The sequence below is a fragment of the Mauremys mutica genome, chromosome 6 (genome assembly GCF_020497125.1).
Source record: "Mauremys mutica isolate MM-2020 ecotype Southern chromosome 6, ASM2049712v1, whole genome shotgun sequence".
Taxonomy (NCBI): Eukaryota; Metazoa; Chordata; order Testudines; family Geoemydidae; genus Mauremys; species Mauremys mutica.
This window is the reverse complement of record NC_059077.1, coordinates 108,712,350-108,731,907: the sequence shown is the minus strand read 5'-3', so window position 1 is coordinate 108,731,907 and position 19,558 is coordinate 108,712,350. Positions and strand designations below refer to the sequence as shown.

At 40.9% G+C, this 19,558-nt stretch overlaps 1 protein-coding gene across 18 annotated transcripts in view; it reads left to right on the top strand.

Moving 5' to 3' along the window:
* ELAVL2 (ELAV like RNA binding protein 2) overlaps positions 1-19,558 on the top strand; it is a 146,035-nt gene that overhangs the window by 88,989 nt on the left and 37,488 nt on the right. For all 18 annotated transcript variants that reach the window (XM_045022250.1, XM_045022248.1, XM_045022256.1 and 15 more), the window contains one exon: positions 16,233-16,336. In XM_045022250.1, coding sequence (XP_044878185.1) covers positions 16,233-16,336 — 104 coding nt within the window. The remainder of the gene's footprint in view (positions 1-16,232; positions 16,337-19,558) is intronic.

The window sequence follows — 19,558 nt, the reverse complement described above, 5'->3', positions numbered from 1 at the left end:
AACTAGCACACTTTGGAACGGTTAGTGCACAGCAGCAGGTCCACAGGGATGCTTGGTGCACAGCAGGCTGATGGGGGGGGGGGGGGGGAGGGGGAGCTTTACACCCCAGCTTGCCAGGAACTAAATGTTTATGTGGATAAGTGCTTAGGCTTATGATGGCCAATATCCTGTATTACTACTTCTGGGCCTGCTGTGGGTAGAATACTTGAAGATGAGAAAAAGGGCATTTTAGATTTCCAGAGCTCTTCATGAAACATTACAACCCAAAAGATAACCACCTATATAAAATCTTGTACTGTGACTGTGATTTCATAACTACAGTATTTCTTACACCGGAAATGGTTTCTTTAGTTCGTATTTTTTTGCTGTCTTTTTTTTTTTTTAAGATACCAAATAAAATAAGGGAAATTTCAGAGTATAATGTGCTGGAGAAAAGCCAGTTTGTTTTCCTTCTAGCATTCCTCCGTAGTACCACTGGAAAATATGTTGAGTCTTTGGGGAAATACTAACTCGTGCAGAGTTCAGGGTTTAAGCGAAAGAAATACATTTAAATGTATTGTCAGAATGGCCTCAGTAACTTATGGAGACTGTGTGGAAGAGGCTCCAGTCTAAAGATTGTCAACCTGCTTCTGGCAATGCTGGAATCCCTGGAAACTGCCAGTATTGTTCTCTCCCTTGTAAGCCCCTCTTCTCCCACCCCTGACTTACACGTCAAAAGTCCCTGTCATTTGGACAAATTACTCTTATATCTGACACATTAGTCTGAGGAGTTCTCATTGCTAGTATCTTGGGCCAAGATATTCTATTGCAGCATGTAGCTAGTGATCATAGCTCATCCTTCTGTGTAAGTATTAACTCTGCAGCTTATTTTTTTAAAGAGAAGTAATCAAAGATCAGATTTGCATAGGCTATTGCTGGTCTGTCAAGATAGTCATGCTGTCTGATTAAGCTCCACGGGAATGCAGTTGTAATAGATGAGGTTTCTATTTCAATACAGTCTACCTAGGGTTGGTTAGCAATCTTATTGACTTGTACATCTTTCAGATGTTTACCCCTGAGATGTAATAATGGGGATTTCATTAGTAATAGCCCATGTCCGCAAAGGTGAGTACGTTTTCAAGCAGAGATATTTGCTAGAAGTCTAATGAAATAGCTTTTAGCTGTATAGGATCCTAAAAAGTTTGCTATTGGTGTAGCTGTATTAAACAGCTGACAAACCTTGTTCTGTAGGAAAGAATTTAGTGCAAAGGGTTTCTGATTTTGTGTCCATGTCCAGCTGTGTTCAACCAAAACATCTTGGGTTTTTTGGAGTGCCTTAAATTTGTATTTGTAAAAATGTTGCAAGTTATCCGATTACTATCTGGTTTTCCTTTTCTGTTAAATTTGTAAAATGCAGAACAAGTCTTTAATGCTACATCCCAGATGGTTCTCCAGATCATGTGGGATGTCTTAAGGATGAAAAAGTTGCTGCTGTGCACATAACTCTACCCATATTATTTATGAAAGGGAGGGGGGGAAGAACCTGATTTAAATATACAATTTGGGTCCTGGGCCTCATTAAGTTTCACATTAAATTAAAATCGGCCTGTCAGATGTCTTAAAATCTCAAATTATAGAAATATTTAAACTTAATGTTGGTCTCTGTTAACCTCAGTCCTTGTATGCTGTCAACCACTACTGGTCTTGATGATTTAATCTGGACTACTCTACATTTCTAATCTTCACCACTTTGGGATATTCTTAAACTACAGAGCTTTTGGGATGTAAGATGAAAATTCATCTTGTGTTGTAATGATCTTGAAATCCACTCCCATAATTACACTTTTGCCTCTCTATAGTAGTCCATTAATGGCTGTTAGCCAGGATGGGTAAGGAATGATGTTCCTTGCCTCTGTCAGAGGGTGGTGATGGATGGCAGGAGAGAGATCACTTGGTCATTACCTGTTAGGTTCACTCCTCTGGGGCACCTGGCATTGGCCACTGTCGGTAGACAGGATACTGGGCTGGATGGACCTTTGGTCTGATCGAGTACGGTTGTTCTTATGTCCTTTTATTTTCTCACAGGAGATGCACATTTTGCTCTGGGTTTGGCTCTAATCTGAAATGTAAAAATGGCATAGCTTCATTCAGTGTATCTACTTCTTTTGTGTATTCTGTGTATGTATCTGACTTTAGTAAATGCTTTTCTGTTTTTCACTGTTTGTACTGAATAGCTAACGTGGCTGAGTGAGCTAGATTTTATTCCTCCTTGTACACTAACAGAACTGTCTTAAGTGTCAGCAAGAACCTAATTTAATTTGGCTGTGGGGTTACATTGCCTAACTTTGCTCAAATCCCGAATAGTTATGCATTTAGTGGACATAACTTGCTAATGTTAGTTTCAGCGCCATAACAAAAGTGATGAAGGCTAGAAACAGAATATCTGAGGTGAAAACCAACATATGGGGTTAAAAACGAAGTTTGAGTGTCTGAACCCACTACTTTAAATGTACTTGAGTGATTATAACAGACATCAGGATATGTTTGCTGGCTCCAACAACTGTATGAATAATTAGCAGCAGACAGTTGAGCTTGTTAAAAGGAGCATTATTAAATTAAAAAGACTTTGTTGGGGTAGCAAATGACTTCCATTTTATTTTCTGAGGAAACTCGGGGGGGCTTGTTGAAGGCTGGGTGAGATGACTGGGAAAGCATAGGAGGACTTACTGTCTGTGTGGGAAAGGAAGGGGGTAGTAACTAAGGTTGGAGAGTAGTGTCTTAGTGTGGCATGCACACTTGACAGTTTTTGATTTGGATATGTGAAGTCAGATGTGCTTTAGCCAGACTTCCAAAGTGGAATGAACTGCATTTGATTTGTTGCACTATGTGTTCAGGGTCCATAAGGAACTAGACTAGGACAGAATATTCTCAGTTTTAGCTCACTTCAATCCCAGCAAGGGATTAATCCACTCCAGAAGTTTAAACTTCTCTAGAGTGCATGGGAGCCAGTACAGTATTAACTTCAACATAGCTAAGATTATAATAATGAGTTTCTGTGGTGCTGCATGGATAGTGCATATAAACAAGACCAACTCCTTGACAGGGAGCAGCAAACTGTGTGGCATTTGAATTATTTTAAGCACTGTCCATCAAAGCAGTTTCCACAGAAAACTTTTCACTTGTCCTAGGTGAAAACAATGAGAGCTAGCAGCAGCATATGACCACTCACCTCTCCATAGGCACCGGTGATAGCTGCATGAGGGCATTAAGCTTTATAAAATAAAATATGAGTCAGGAAATGAGAACACCCCCCCTCTTTTTTGGTAAACCTCTTGTGAGATCCAACTTGTAAACACTGGAATTTCACACCCAACTGTTCACTTTTCCCCTTTGCTCCACAAATACTATGTCACTTGAGCTGTGAGTCACTCTCCTTTCCAATGAAAAGCCCTTTGACTAGTGCACAAAACTGGAGAGTCCTTGGCTTGCACGGCAGATATCATCCATCTGTCCCACCTAACGTTACCCATTCACACTCTGAATACTGGTCAGAGAGCACACTGTTTCACACAGAAGCCAGCAGTCAAGTTTTTACCAAGTGCACCTTGAAGATACAGGCCACAATTCCCTAATACCTAGCACAAGACATGCCTGAGATCGCCTGATGGATGACCTAGATCAAAGGATGAGTATAAGCAAGAGAATCTTACAGCCAAAAAAAAAGTCCTATTGCTATATCTGTCCTGTTTTTGTGTAAATGTCTTTCTTTTTGCAATTAGTGTGACTCTTCCACCAATACATGTACCATAAGCAAAGCTGAGGGGACAGAGTCAAGGTCAATGTTGAATCCTTAACTGTGAAGACTTTCAGAGTTGGACACTTATTTTAAAAGTTTTAACCCTGTATTGAGAGAAATGCAAAACTATATGTAGTAGCTTGCCTTCATATGCTCTTGGCTTGTCCTTCTCACAGTATTTTATCTGGAAAATAGCAGAGGCTCCAAATCTCTTGGCTTTTCTTGATATTTATTAAAAGTAAAACTTTCAGTGTAAAATAAACATTGCATGACTGATGGCAAAAAGATGCATTAATATTCACTGGAGATCAGAATATCTGCCTTCAGTCAAGGACTGGCTGGCAGGTCTTCAAGGAGTTTTTTTATTAGAAAAGACAACTTACAAAGCTAGAGGAAAACCAGCAGATTTCTAACTGATTTGAGACTTGCTGCTTCTCTTTATAACTAAAAACTCCAGCTTTTCAGACTTCGATGTCCTGCTTTTTCATACTCTGTATTTAAAAAAATTAGCTATATTTCTAAAACTAAGATTAAGAGAGACCCATATAACAACTCCCCAAATTGATGCAATTTTTATGCACATTTATTTTTTTAAGGGCTTTTTAGGTTCCGTTCTTGCTGATTGTGTTCTATTGTGATTATTTTTTAGTTTTGTTTCGTTAGTTTGAATATTCTCATTTTTTCAGTCTGTCTTTTTACAACAGAAACGGTCTAATCTTTTTACTTCAAGTTAGAAGTAAGGTTTTTAAATTGATGATGATTTTTGTCTGGGTATTAAACAAGGTGGTTCTAGATGCATAGGTTTTTTGGAGTTGCTTCACTATAAAAGGGTGTGTGGTTTTTTTCAGATATTGGGGGGGCAGAGAGTTCATGGAGACATGATGTTTACCTGGGTCAGAAATGACATATTCTGATTGTGGGGAATAAAATGCCTTGGAAGACCTGTAGGTGTATTTCTTCCAAGCAACTGCCACTTCTTGGGTTGAAACATGTTCAGTAACAGAACTGTGTACAGCAGCTCCCTGATCCAACGTTCGCCTGGTAGCTATGTTAATAATTTTAGCTTTAGAACATCTATGCCAATGATCAGCCACCGGTTGATGGTTCTAGTTGTCTCAAAAGACTACAAGGATGGGATCCAACCCTTGCATAAAGGTCTGTGGACATGTCTTAGAAGAAAAATTAAGACAGACTTCTATATCAAGCAGTTCATTAGGGAGGTGAAGTAACGTGTGTGTATACATGTATATAACCACACAACCACTCATTTTTATCTGCTGTAGCAGCTTACAGGGATTTCTTAACGGTCCCATTGAAGTACTCTTGCTCTGAAGAAATTGGGTCAGATGTATCCCAATATAGGTATGAGATCAGAGGCAAAAAATAGAAATTTACATCTGCGGAGTGTAACACCTGGCAGGAGACATTATGAAACAGATTCTATGGGAAGAAACCTGCAAATCTCTCTTGGGAGATGGTTGACATCAGTTTGCCGTGCAATATGGCTGGGGGTGGGGAAGGCCTGTTCAGTGTTAGTGGTTTACAAGTAGGATTTGTCTGGTCAGTTGTGTTGTGGCTTCGTTGACATAATGAGTTAAGTTCTGGGCACTGCATTTCTGGAAAACCTGACAAATTGGAGGGAGTTTAGAGATGAGCAATAAAAAGAGGGCTGGTGAGATTAACTTTCAAAAAGAGTTGAATAGTAAAATATGTATAGCATGCCCAAGTGATTTTGGCCTCGGCTACAGTGTCATTTTCTTAGTCTCCCCTCATGTATTACTACTTGTGGCAGCAACAGGTGCTGGTTTAAATGAGTGGTGGTTAGAAACTCTTAGAACAGGTCTGCATGAATGCAGTGGCTTAAAAATGCCAAGGGCTGATCAGTGGCTGAATCAGTGCAGGTAGAGGTCTAAGGGAGGGCAGTACCTTGCAAATATTTTGAAGGGTGCAAACACTATTGATGGAGTTTCTAAAATATAATTGTAGGAGCCCATCCAGTGACTTAAACTTGCACATAAATAACCAAGGAAAAGGTGGCATTCAGCTTAGTTAAAAGAGGATAATTGGAATTTAGTATGACTTGAGGGAAACTTCAGGCTGAATATCAGAGGGAAAAAAAACTTCAGGTAAGATGTATTGGATAAACTCCCAAGGGAATCAGTGCCCTGTAGATTTGCACATTTAAAACTTGACAGGACAAAACTCTAGCAAATGTATAATAGGGACAATCTTACAATGGCAGGTGGAGACTCTAGAAAACCAAATAGTCACAATGTTAAGGTAGGTGCTGTCTGTCTGATACACTGGCCTGCACAGAACAAGCATAAGTACATACCTTGATTCAAGAAAAGATTTTCTAGGTTTTAGAAAGGTGGCATGAAGGCTCCTTTAGAGGCTAATGTATTTAGATGAATACCCTGAAAAGCATACTATCTTTACTTTTTTTGTAAGCTATAAACACTTCGGGTAATGAGATGGTAATAAATTGAAATGGTCTTTCCCCCCACCCCCATTTCCCAGGAAGGTTTTGGTGAAGAAATAAACCCTGGTCAAGTGAAGTGAGTTGGTTAGTGATTGCTTTCAAGCACTCAGTAATTCAGCAAATGCCTTAGATCAGGGGTTCTCAGGACAAATTTTTTGGTGGCCTCCGTGTGCTGCCATCAACTCTTGCTGGTGGCCGCTCTCACACTTCTTCCTAAAATATTTAGCTAGCTAGCTTTAGGAAAAACAAATATACATATCCAAATGTTGTTGTAATTTTATTTATTGCTAACTAGTAAGTCTGTTGTGAAAAGGGATATTAACAAGCATTCAAGTAGCGCTTTTCACAGTAGATTTATTCAGTCCTGTCAAGCCTGGGAACAAATTAAGCCCTGGATGGGGGGAGGCAAGGGCAATGGGGTGGGGGGGGAAGGCAGTGGGGTGCTGGAGCCCAAAGCTCTGTGGCCAGAGCCTGCTGCCCTGCCACCCGGGGCTGAAGCCCACCTCCTGAACCCCACCGCCCCTGGGAATGTGGGGATCTCACCGGCTGCCTGGTCCTCCAGCATTGTGCCCCAGGTGTCTCTATAGAGGGAGTAGGGCCCAACCATTGTGAGCAGCCCCAGCAATCAACACCAAGGTGGTGCATCCAGGAGCAACAGGGAGGGGCTACCCCCCCTCCCCCAAAAAAAAGCAGCCCAGGAGGCTGTGGACACCAGAAAAGCCCCTGGTGGCTGCATTTGAGAAACGCTGCCTTAGATGGTGTAAAAAGCTGAGCATCCTATAAATGTGCAGTTGAGTGTAATGGTAGATTTTGTTTTCGGTTACCATCCTGTTGATTTATTTAGCTGGGCCTGAACTAGACACACAAAATCTGGATGTTGCTAAACAATGAGTTAATTTTTCTTACAGCTTTTTTTACTCCACTTCCTCACTTTCAGGTATGTGGGATTTAATTTTTTTTTAAATGAACCACCTCCACTCCTTCCCTCCCCCCCCCCCCCAGTATTTTGAATTTGAGCAGCTTTTCAATAAAATAATTAAAAGGTGCACCACATCTACAAGAGCAATATAGCTGTCACCCCCAGCAGGGAAAGCAGTTCTTGCCAAAAGCAGCCAAAGAATCATTTAACGTTTAAGTTTGTAGAGGTCTTCCCTAGAGTCCCATTATTTCTATAGAAAAACTTAAGTTCTGTCCCTAGAAGAAAAAAGGAAAATGGCTTTCTGTTGTCTGTTCACGATGCTTTATTCTACCTTCAGCTTTATTGCTTGTGGTTTAAATGGGAGAATTTTAAGAATGGACAACATGCATCCTTTGTCACCTGTGCCATTGACTACTAAACTTCTCTGTGGATGGCATCTCACTGGGGAAACCTGCCCCATTGGTTAGTGGAGGGCTTGTGAGTCTCCTATAGCCGTGTTTGTAGTACTTAAATAGGTTTCCTTTATAATCCATCATTTTCAAGACAACTTTGCCATGGTAAAACTGGTTCAGTTAGGGATTTCTCTTCATAACTACGGAATCGGTACTTGCATGATTTAAAAGGAGAAAAACCCTCAAAAACACTCAAGGTAGAATAGTGGATCCCTTGCAAATGCACGTTACCGCAAGGCTGAATATTATTATACCACCAGCCCCAGCCCTCCACTCTTCGCTTGTTTATGTACCATAAACCAAGTTACTGGTTCTTTATTTGCAGCTGCTTACTGACATGGGCAAAAACTGCACTGTCGTCTTAATGTTTAGGAAGTAGGAAGTACTGTCTATTCTTTATTCTCCCCTTTTTTGATTAAACTGCTGACTTGGTTGATGTGCATAGGCTTTTCATGGGTTGTTATTCAGTAGATAGCTGTGTGATTGCTTTTAAAAAATGCAATCTCAGACTCTACTAAATCAATTTCTCAAATGATTCCCCCCTTCCCCCCCACACACACACTTTTAAGCTTTGAGTGAAATATCAAAAATACCTTGGTGACATTAAATTAAAATGGTCCTTTTTAGTCAAGTGATAGTAGCTGACTAAGGAAGGTGTCTTAGGCAAATTCTTAACATACATTGGCCGCAGCATATCACCAATGTTGAAGTGAGCCGATTAACGGGCATCAACAATATAGTGGATGAGGCCAAACAACGAAGATGGAGGTGGCTGGGGCATGTGTTGAGAATGGATGCTGACAGACACCCTCGTATTGCCCTACGATGGACACCACAAGGAAGAAGGAGGAAAGGTAGACCATTGGGGACGTGGCGAAGGACCATTGAAGAGGAAATGAAAGGTATGGGAATGAAGTGGGATGAAATCTGCTGTCTCGCTCAAGAACAAAATGAATGGAGGAGAGTGTTTGGCGCCTTATGCTCCACAGGAAGTGAAGAAGAAGAAGAAAGAAGATAGTAGTTGACCTGGGGATAGGGTGGGCTCAAAGAAACCTAAAGTAACAATTTCAAAACATAAACAAATTGGCTCTTTTTGTGCAAACATGAATAACCTTATGTCGGGATTCTCCCCTCAGAGTCATAAGTTTTAAGGTTCCTCATCTTTCTGAGGCTAAATACTTAGCAAGGGCCCACTTCTGTCCGTGTGGCTACAGAATCAAGCCCCAGTGGTGTGTTCCGCCATGCCCACCCCTTCTATAAAGTACATCTCAGCTGCTTGTGCTTGAGATGGGCTGTCATAAATACTAGTTCCACAAAATGTGGTGAAAATGTAATTCATTAAAATGAGCCCTCAAGATGGGAAGTGATTTAAAGAAGTCTGCTTGAATCTTAAATGGATATATTGGATGCTGTTTCACTGCACTGGTAGAATTACTCTGCTTTGTTTCAGCCTTCGTTATAGTAGAATCCTAATTGGCCTCCATGAAGGTCACAACAAATATTGGCTTTCCCACATGTTGTAGTAAAACAGATTCTGGTATATCTAAGTTCAGCCCTCTGACATCACTGCGCTGCTATGCAAGATCACTTGATACTCAGTGTCTGGCTGAGTTACAGCCTCAGTTACAGCCGTTGCTTCTGCTGATACAGCCCTTGACTAACGGAGGCCATGGGTGTTGAACATCTGTGTGTATTTCCCTCCCAGTAAAGACAGATTGAGAGTCTCTGCTGTCTCTGCCCTTTGGTTTCATCGTAGTTGTTGTAGAGGTAGGAACTATTTCCTAAGAGGCCAAATCTTAAGAGTCATCTCTTGGATTCTCTAAATTCAGTGACACACTTCTGTGTGCAGTGCAACGTCTTTCTGCTGATCACCTCGCCATTAGGGCTTTCCATTTTTAAGTTAGATGAATTTTCTCCCAGGTTTTAGTTGGCAGATGTTTTGTTCTCTGGGCTATGGTCTAACTTTCATAGTGCCCAACCTGCCTGGAGATGCGGGGGGCCTCTTAAAAATAAGGTAGATGTATTGCTTTAGAATGGTTTTCTGCTCAGTTCTGTGGTGTGGGATGGGTGTTCTGTTTCTGTTTTTAAGGAAGATGAACAGGGGAGGAGTCAGATTTCTTCTCTACCCACAATGACCCTTTCCCTCTCTAATGCAGGAACTCCCCCTGGTTATGTTGTATAAGTATTTAGTTCACTTGTAAAGTTATACATGTATTGCTCACAGATGGAAGTTGCGTAACTGAAAGGTCGCAGTGCAATTTGAAATTCCTTGGGGACTGAGTTTCTAGTGGCTTGCTGTACAGCCCTTATTTAAGATGAAGACGCACTACCTTAGGTGAGTGGTCCTACTGAAAGCAATGAGACTCCTTGTCACTTGGCATGAGTAAGTGCTTACCAAAACACAGGAGGTGCTGTTGGTCTCTATATGATTAGGTTTTTTTAAATGGCAAAATGAATCTGTTTGCTTGCCACTGCACATATAAATAAAACTATCAGATATGAGGAACAGCTATTTTATGCTTAAATGTGCACCTACAGTTGAAAATAAAAAAATCCCAAATGAATAAGCTTTTCTTAAGTCTTTTTTTTTTAAATATGCGAGTCACATAGAGTGCATGGAAAGTCCCATGCCAACGGACAGCAAACTGAATAAGTATGACATTGGCACAGTGAACAGATCTCCTGCACACTGCTGCTCCCATCTGCCTGAACCCTGATGCAGAGGGACCACTTCAGCCTGAGAGTAGTTTTTTAGTCTGTCTCACTTCAACAAGGATGCAGATTTGTGACCCTTTTATTTTGAAGATCAAACACTCAAAATGCAAAGGGACCAAATCAGTAGTTGGTTGGCTTAAGAGGCACCTAGTTCTGGCTCTCTGCTTTTCTCCATCTCTAAAACAGAATGTCTGTTGGGTTTGAGCAGCTGCAGAGGAAAAGAAGCATCCTACTGTGCAGAAGTGGCACCAATTTGAGTAAACCCAGCCAGCTGTCTGTGATCTTGTGCTTTAGTCAGCAATATACACTATAGGTCACATACAGGGCTGTACTGCTTTCTCCGCAGCTGAATGGTGTGCGTTAGGTGAGAGATGACTTCCTGATTTCCGTAGCCTGTGTAGGTTTATCACAAGATTGTGGACTGCTAAAGTTCAGAGCGAGATTGCTATACTTCATAAACATGTCACTGTAAACACTTGTAACTCTTGACTTTTTTCTCTTTTAGGGAAGTGAAATATCTGTAAATACTAGCCATAATGCTTCAAAAGCATTACTGTCTGCTGGAACTTAAGTCTCTGTTTTATGCAGGCGGTAAACTCAGTCTTGCTCAATAGATACTGAATCTCTCTGAAACTTACCTATTTGGTTGATCTGGGAAAGTTCTTATGAGATCTTAAGCAAGTAATTTCCTTTGAGAGCTGGGGGAGAGGAGTTCTGAAGAGAACCAAAACCTTCAAGCAGCTGGCTCAAAAAAAATAATTCCTTGTTTTAACTGAACTTTTGATTATGAAGTGTTTATACTGTATGTATGATGCCAAATCTGGAATTAGAGCTGCTTGAAACCTCAATTTTGACAACTTTGAAGGTACTTTTTTTTAAACATATCACCACTTTATCACCAGTTCTGTTTGGAACACATGTTCAAGTTCTGCTTTGGATAGAATGCACGGAAGTTTTTTTAACTCTGCCTTCAAGGTCATTTTAAAAGCACAAGTTTTTTTTAAAATGTTTTTACAGTGGTCCTGGAAAGCCACAAGCACTTGCTATCAAGTAGAATGGTGCTTGTAGTTGTAACCAATTACTCCATTTGTCAGTGACAGCTGTAAATCAAATATGAAAACATAACTGTAATGTAAAGTTAAAAATGAAAACTCAGGAAATACTGATGCGAGGGTTTTCAGTAAGAGATACAGTGCCTGAGTTGGTATCTTCTATATTGTGCTATACATTTAAAAAGAAATGCCCTTAGCTGTATCTGTCAGTCACTTGGTTGGTAATAGCACTCCTAACTTCCTGTTACGTTCATTCTCAGTAGTTTTTTGAGAAATTGAAGGTTAAGTAAGCATCCCCCTTTTTCGCCAGCATTACATAAGACTTTGATTTTACACATAAGGATGTGAAAAGAGGTGGGCACAAGTGACATTTTGACTCTGGCAAATGCATGTTACCATACAGATCTAACTTCAGTATGCAGCAAGGTACTTGGTTAGAAATTCAGCTGCTTACTCTCCTGACATAGAAACTACTGGGATCTTGGATTGAGGACGTTTCATGGTGGCTTTGCTTAGCCTACATCTGCAGCTAGTTCAAGATAATCTTTTCCAAGTTACTGCATAGTGATTGTGCAGAAAAGTCTTAAACTTCATTAAGCAGAGGACTTTTCCTGAAGATCTGAGTAACCAGAGAGTGGAATGAATCACTTTACCACAAGTGAGGCAGCTTCATAGCTCTTTGAGGCCAGTCCTTCACGTCTGACACTCTAACCAGGATGGTTTCACTGTCTAAGGACCTGTCAGTAAGAACCTAATACCTGAACCTGTCGAAGTAACAGTAAAAGTATTTCACTTCTCAGGGGTTCCTTAAAATCCTGAAAGTGTGTTGGATGTGCTCACTTTCATTTTCTACAGCATTTCCTCCCTCCCTCCCGTTCTGAGTATCCCATCTTTTCAGCCAGTTTAAAATAAGTTAAGCTGTCTTTATTAAGTGTCCAAAATTCTCCCACTTTTGGAGGGAACATGAACAGTTCCTCGCCTCCTCTAACATTCCTGGAGGTTGTAAGCAGAGGTCTGGCTCTGTCATAATCACTGACTAGGGAATTTCATTTATATTCCGATACTATGAGAGTAGCTTGCAATAAATAAAAGCAGCAGAGTCCTGTGGCACCTTATAGACTAACAGACATTTTGGAGCATGAGCTTTCATGGGTGAATACCCACTTCGTCGGATGCATGCGTGGGTATTATCCCATGAAAGCTCATGCTCCAAAATGTCTGTTAGTCTATAAGGTGCCACAGGACTCTTTGCTGCTTTTACAGATCCAGACTAACACGGCTACCCCTCTGATACTTGCAATAGTCTCTCCAGGAGAGGGAGTCTAAATACTAAATATTCTTCTTTCGTAGTGGCTAGTGGTTGATTCTTTTTAGTTATCAGATGGGTTTTGGAATGAATTGGTTGTTATAGACAGCAGCCTTCTTGATATTAGGTCAGTTTTTGAGTTAGGATCAGCTGCAATCCATCATAGCAAAGCTACCTTGAGGGTAACACTGTCAGTATGAATTGGACAAGCATAGCTGGTGTGAAGGACTCTTTGGTGTGATGCATATTGAACTTGTGTATTACCTTTATTTCGTAATGTGGTTGTTGCACACATTCAAGCTGGCAAGCTGCTGACTTATACAGACACAAACTGGAAAGTGATTCATTTTTACATGGTAATAATCAACAGATCTGTTTTCTACATGGCTTGTCTATAAGATCTCAAGTTTGCGGGGATGGCAATTTGTAAGCTGAACATTTTTATATGGAAGCTTAGAACATCACAATACTATTTTCATTCACTTTTCTGAGTAGAATTGCATTAGCTGGACCACAGCTTCGCACCATCCTTTCTAATCGGTCCCCACCATAGCTTTTGAAGTTCATTTAGTGAACAGTCCTCTGTATCAAGACTTGCTCTATATTATCTGTTCTCATGTCTCTCCCAGTAGCCTAAGCCACTCTGTGGCTAGGCAGATGGAGAAATGACTTAGTTGGTTTATGTAGAAGGTGTCCGCCTTCCTGGTACCTCATCCGATGTTTCTGTTTCATCTACTTGTTGTTTCTAAAAAATCCTCTCTGGGTCAGGGAGGGCTTTTCTTGCTCCTTGTTTCAACAGTCTCTAGCTCAGCGGCATTCCTTTGGCCTCTCGGTGCTACAGTAATACAAATAGGTAGGGCTCTACCAAATTCACAGCCATGAAAAACACATCACGGACCGTGAAATCTGGCTATTGGGGGTGTGTGTATGTGTAGGGGGGAGGGTTGTGGTATTGTCACCCTTACTTCTGTGCTGCCTTCAGAGCTGGATGGCTGGAGAGAGGGAGTCCAGCTCTGAAGGCAGTGTCACGGCAGAAGTGAGGGTGGCATGGTATGGGGGGGGTAATTACTTTTGTGGGGGACAGGGCTGGCCTTATGGGGTGGGTGCCATGGGCAACGGCCCAGGGCTCTGTGGCCAACCCCCCACGAGCACAGACAGCCAACCCAAGGCCTTTTTAACCCCCAAGCGCTGTACTTGGAGGCGGGGGAGGACAGGGTTGGTGGCATCTCAGCCGAGGGCTCCTACTGTGCACTGGGATCTAGCGGCTGGGCTGGGCTGGGGAGGGATGGGACTTCCTTTTCCCCAAGATAGATTGCTCCTGGGACCAGGACAGAGCCACCTCTGGGAACCTCTCCCGGTTGTAGGAAGCTCCACAATTGATGGCTGGGACTGGGAGCCCAGGTCTGAAGGAAGCGCCACCGCCAGCCACAGTGCAGAAGTCATGGTAGCATGATATGGTACTGCCATCCTGACTTCTGCGCTGCAGCTGGGAGTGGTGCTGCCTTCAGACCTGGGTGCCTGGCGAGTAGCTGCCGCTCTTCAGCCACCCAGCTCTAAAGGCAGTGCTGCGGCCAGCCGCAGTGCAGACGTAATGGCGGCAGTACCACAAGCCCCTCCCCCCCAGCGCACCCACAACTCCCTACAGTGTCAAATTTCACATGTTTTTAAAATGCCGTGACCGTGAAACTTACCAGAATGGACTGTAAATTTGGTAGGGCCCTCCAAATAGGGATGTCGGTTTCATACACACACTTTCACAAACAGCGTTTGTGGTGGGAGGGAGGAAGGACCTTGTAACAGTTTTTTCCACTCAATCAGTCCAGAAGAAATTCAACTTTTCAACCCTCCTTCCACCCCCTGATAAAATCCACATATAATGTACACAAGGTCTCACATTTAACTTGGCGTTTGCTCAGAGGCCATAACAAAATAGTGCTTTTGAGGATGATTGTGTGTATGTATAAACAAATCACTGCATGCTATCAATAGCTGGATTTTATTTATTTGTTTGGTTGAGGCTGACTAACACTTTGGTAAGAAATTAGTTTGAATGCTAAGTGAATGGACCAGTGTTAAACTGTACTATGAAGTATGAGAATTTTTCTTCGAAAAGTCACGGAAAATTGTGTAGGTATTTTTTGGTTGTCCCTTTGAAATGATTAGGATTTTTGTGAGAACTATGAATGTTTTGCTACTCTTTGGTCAATGCTGTATACAGACACATATATGCTAATATGATATTAATCTCTAAGGTGTTCATATTACTATAAAGTGAAATCTCAGAATATTTTGACGTGGAATTCTATTTTCATATTTTTGGCTAATACTGTGTCAGTGGGACTTCTGGGTACCCAGCACCTTTTGACAGCACCACCACTTAGGTGTCTACATGTAAGTCCAGGTGCCTAATTTTAGGGATCCAAAGGTCAAATTTTTTACCTTGATAGCTAACCCTCATTTCCCTATCTCTAAAATGAAACAGCTACCTTACAGCTTTATTGAAAATTAGTGTTCGTAAAGCTCTTTGACGATTAGAAATATGCTTATTTTTGTTAAACATAAGCTAGTTAAGGTTTTTCTTGTTCATAGTTGTGCGCATGCATATAGATAAAATCCTTATAAAAAAAGGCTGCAGTCCTGGCAGTTAACTTTCATGGTGGTATATTGTAGGATTTGAAGTTTCAAAAAGTTGGTCTGTAATTCCTCCTTTACAGCTATGTAATGGGATACAATCCAATTGTTACTACTAAGCTGTTCAGTGAACCAAAACTTATTGAAAATTCTGGAAAAGCCCATCTTTCCCATGTGCAATAGTCATCGTAGATGCCAAAAAAAACCCAATTGTCACACATTTTTATGAAGATACCCTTAGCTTATGCTCAGTTATATGCAGTAGAGTAGCTTGAACATAGGTTAAAGTGAGTCTTGAAGTGGTGCAATACCAGTTTAAAGACCTAAAGCTCATACACTAAGTAAATATCTGAAGAGGAGGTTAGCTTATAAAAAGGTTGCTTTTATAACTTTGTAAGTCATTGGTTTTTGTTCAGAATTTGGGATTTTCTAATTATTAATCCATCTGAAACATACATTCTTTTAAATGCTATCAAAGAATTTCATCACTGTTCTATAACTGAGCGTAGGAGAAAGTTGGTGATATGTCAAAATTCACAGTATTAATTTCTCTTTTAACCTTACAGCAGCTCCTACATTTCCTCCTGCCTCTCAGTCTGATCATATTTCTCCTAAGAATGTTTCAAATTCTTAATTAAACTGGGTATTGTGATTTCAGCACAAAACTTGGGGCAGTCGATGGGAAGGTAGAAGAGCAAGTTATAAACATGAATGCTGTCGGAGAGAACTGATAGGAGCAGTAAGCGGTTGAATAATCAGTATGTCAGGCAGCCCTTTCTCGTACGCAGGGTATTTTTGTGCAGAATATTGGTGTATGTCTTAAATACTTTAGTTCATTTATTGTTTACTGCAGAACTAATGGTTTTCTTTTTTCTTCTCGTTTTTTCTCTCTCAAATCAGGACAGAGTTTGGGTTATGGCTTTGTGAACTACATTGACCCCAAGGATGCTGAAAAGGCTATCAACACGCTGAACGGATTGAGACTTCAAACCAAAACAATAAAAGTATGTGGTGCTAATTCTAGCTTGAGGAAAATATAGATTGAAGTCTAAGTTTTGTGACATTAATCACCACAGTATGTTCTCCGACCTTTCCACCTGTGGCTTAGGCTTTCTGATACAGGCAACACTAATGTTTTTATATTCATAAACTAGCGCATTTAGTAACCGGGCATTAACATGAACAGAAGATACTTAGACTGTGTGCCAAATTGTTTCCATATCAGATGTATGCCTGTTGACATTTTACCCAAGAAATGGCTCCTCATAATTGCATGATTTTGGGGTTTCCCTCATTAGAATATATGCCATACTGTATTTCTGAAAGGTTTTGTTGTTTGGAGAGATTGTACCACTTCCCTGGTTTTTTTTTTTTTTTCCTCTATGCAATATGTATATTGCTTAGGAAGACTTTGTCACTGGTGTGTCCCTGGGAAAACCCGTTTAAAATAAAATGTGCTGAAATGAATAAGGCCAGAGCAGTATGGAAAAACCCTAGCACTGCAATTAGACACCTGTGGCTGGCCCATGCCACCTGACTCAGGCTTGCAAGGTCCCAGAGCATGGGCTCCAGCCTGAGCCTGAATGTTGACACTGCAGCTAAACATCCCCCTTCGCCCAGGCCCCATTAGCCCAAGTCAGTTGTCATGGGCCAGCCATGGGTTTTAACTCCAGTGTAGACATACCCTAAGAGTCCAACTCACAGCCAGCCTCCAGTTGTATTTTGGATTCAGTTTTTGCCCCAAATACTATCAAGCAGGCCAAGCCACAATACAGTTTTACAGTTCTGTAAAGAACAGAAGTAATCCTGAGGAGTAATCTTCCCCTCCCCGAGTGTTATCACCTAAACCAGTTTATGGTGGCGCTTGTGTGCCTTCAGAGCTTAGGGGCAAGAATGGGGAAGAATAAGGCTAGCTGTCCTTTTATTCCTAAAGTTCAAGGGCTCCTCTTGAACGCTTATTTTCATAGAATCTTAGAAACGTAGGCCGGGAAGGACCTCAGTAGGTTATCTAGTCCAGTGCCCTGCACTGAGGCAGAACTAACCCTGCAGCTCTCTGGATATCTACATCCATGAATATAAATTTTGTGTCTGCGCAGGGTACTACTGAGATGTCCCTGTAGGTTTTAGTACTGATCTCTAAAGCTCTTTTTATATATCCTCTCCTACAAGATATAAAAATAATGCTTATACAGCGTAACACTGCATCTTCAAAGCTCTATGAAGTATTAGTTTAATTACTTATTAAATAAAAATATTAGAAAATGGGGGAAAAACAAATTTTAATATTACCTAATACACCTTTTCCATTTTTCTGCTGGTACTCATTGGAACGTTACACTCTGGCATATCATAGTCCAAAGTGAAAATTCTGACTGGTGACATGCTAAAAGGGAGTGAAATAATTCTTAGAGAATTAGCTGAAATGTTAATTAGTAGTCTTTACGGGTTTTGTGGGTGTGTTTTTTGTTTTTTCCAGTTTTTTTTGTTTTGTCGCATTCAGCTACTTGTGGAATGTTTAGATAATATTTTCTTAATGTTTCTGTGTGCAGTTAAGTTGCAAAACAGGGAATTAACTTTTGTGAATAATGATCCCAAGTGTCTATGATGTTAATAGGAACTTTTGCCTGTGTTATGAAAATATCCACTTGCTAACTGCCAGGGTGGTTAAGCACTGGAATAAATAATCTCCACCTCTGGAGATATTTAAGAGTAGGTTAGATAAATGTCTATCCGGGATGGTCTAGGCAGTATTTGGTCCTGCCACGAGGGCAGGGGACTGGACTCGATCTCTCAAAGTCCCTTCCAGTCCTAGAATCTATAAGTATTACCCACATTTATCCTTGTCAGGTGTTTTTCTAACCTGCTCTTAAAAACCTCCAATCACTGAGATTCCACAAACTTATTGTGTGACCTGTTCCAGTGCTTAACTACACTTAGAATTGGGAAGTTTTTCTTAGGTTAGACATTAAGAGTCTCTTGCTGCAATTTGAGCCCATTTCTTCTTATCCTCTCCTCAGTGGATAAGGAGAACAGTTTATTACCCTTCTCTTTATAACAGCCTTTTATGTACTTGAAGACTGATATCAGGCCCCCCTTACTCTTCTGTTCTCCATACTAAACAACCCTAGTTTTTTCAGTCTTTCCTCATCAGTCATATTTTCTAGGCCTTTAAGCTTCTGTCCTAACTTGCTCAGTCTCTGTAGAATTATTTCAGTCAGAAGGATGCTAACATCCTAGGGTCTTCTGAGTATTTTGGGCTTTAGAAGCCAGGGAACACAGGTTAAACAGGATAAGTTGTCAGGAAGTGTTTCATCTCTCAAGGATACTTTGTGTCAGTAAAATATTGTTCATCCTTGTATTTACTGACTATATTCTAGTCTTTGTATAGTGTCTAAAGGCAACTGTCATCCAGCTCACTATCATTCAGGTTAGAGACAATGATGCTTTAGTTAGTGACTTCAGAGCTCAGTTACCAAATGTAGCCTGTTCTGCCCTTTACTGAGGTCAGACTTGATTGTGAAAGGGCTTAAATGTAAAAGTGAATCTGGGACATTTAAAAAGGTTTTTGAGGCAAAGAGATTGTTCCTGGTGGAAAAGGCAGGGCATGTTTTCTCTAACCTATAAGATTTATTAAAATGAATAGTGATCTGCAAATTTTATTGAATGCTGCTGGTCTATATCCTGTTAAACACATGTATTTGTGTTTGAGGTATGCTTTAGCATGAAAGACATAACTTTATTCCTCTAGCAGAGGTTTCGACTCTTGAAAGGCTTTCTCTTGAACTGATCAAAAAAAGACCGGAGGAAGGGACTAATTTCCCAAGGAATCTGCAGATTTTTTAAGATATTTTCGTTTTTATTTGATCTGGATTGTGTCCCTGAAGTAAAGGAACTCTTTTGTGGTCTGACAGTGTTGTGAACTTTTAAATGTGCGTTTTTTGTGTGACACCTCTTGCCCCAGTAAAACAGTTCTGCGTAGAATGCTGCCTTACTGAGTTGCGAGTCAGAAGGGTATGTTACATGTGGTGACTCAAGCCAGACATCCAAAATCAAAATGATCCCCCAAGGTTGTTGACAGTAACTTCCTTCAGTATGTATGTATGTATATTAGGGGTGTCAATCACAGTTAACACCTGTGACTGAAAACAAAATTAACGCGTTAATTTTAACAAATTAACGTCATGAAGCCCCAGCCCGGAGCTCTGGGCCTCGAGCCTATATTTGAA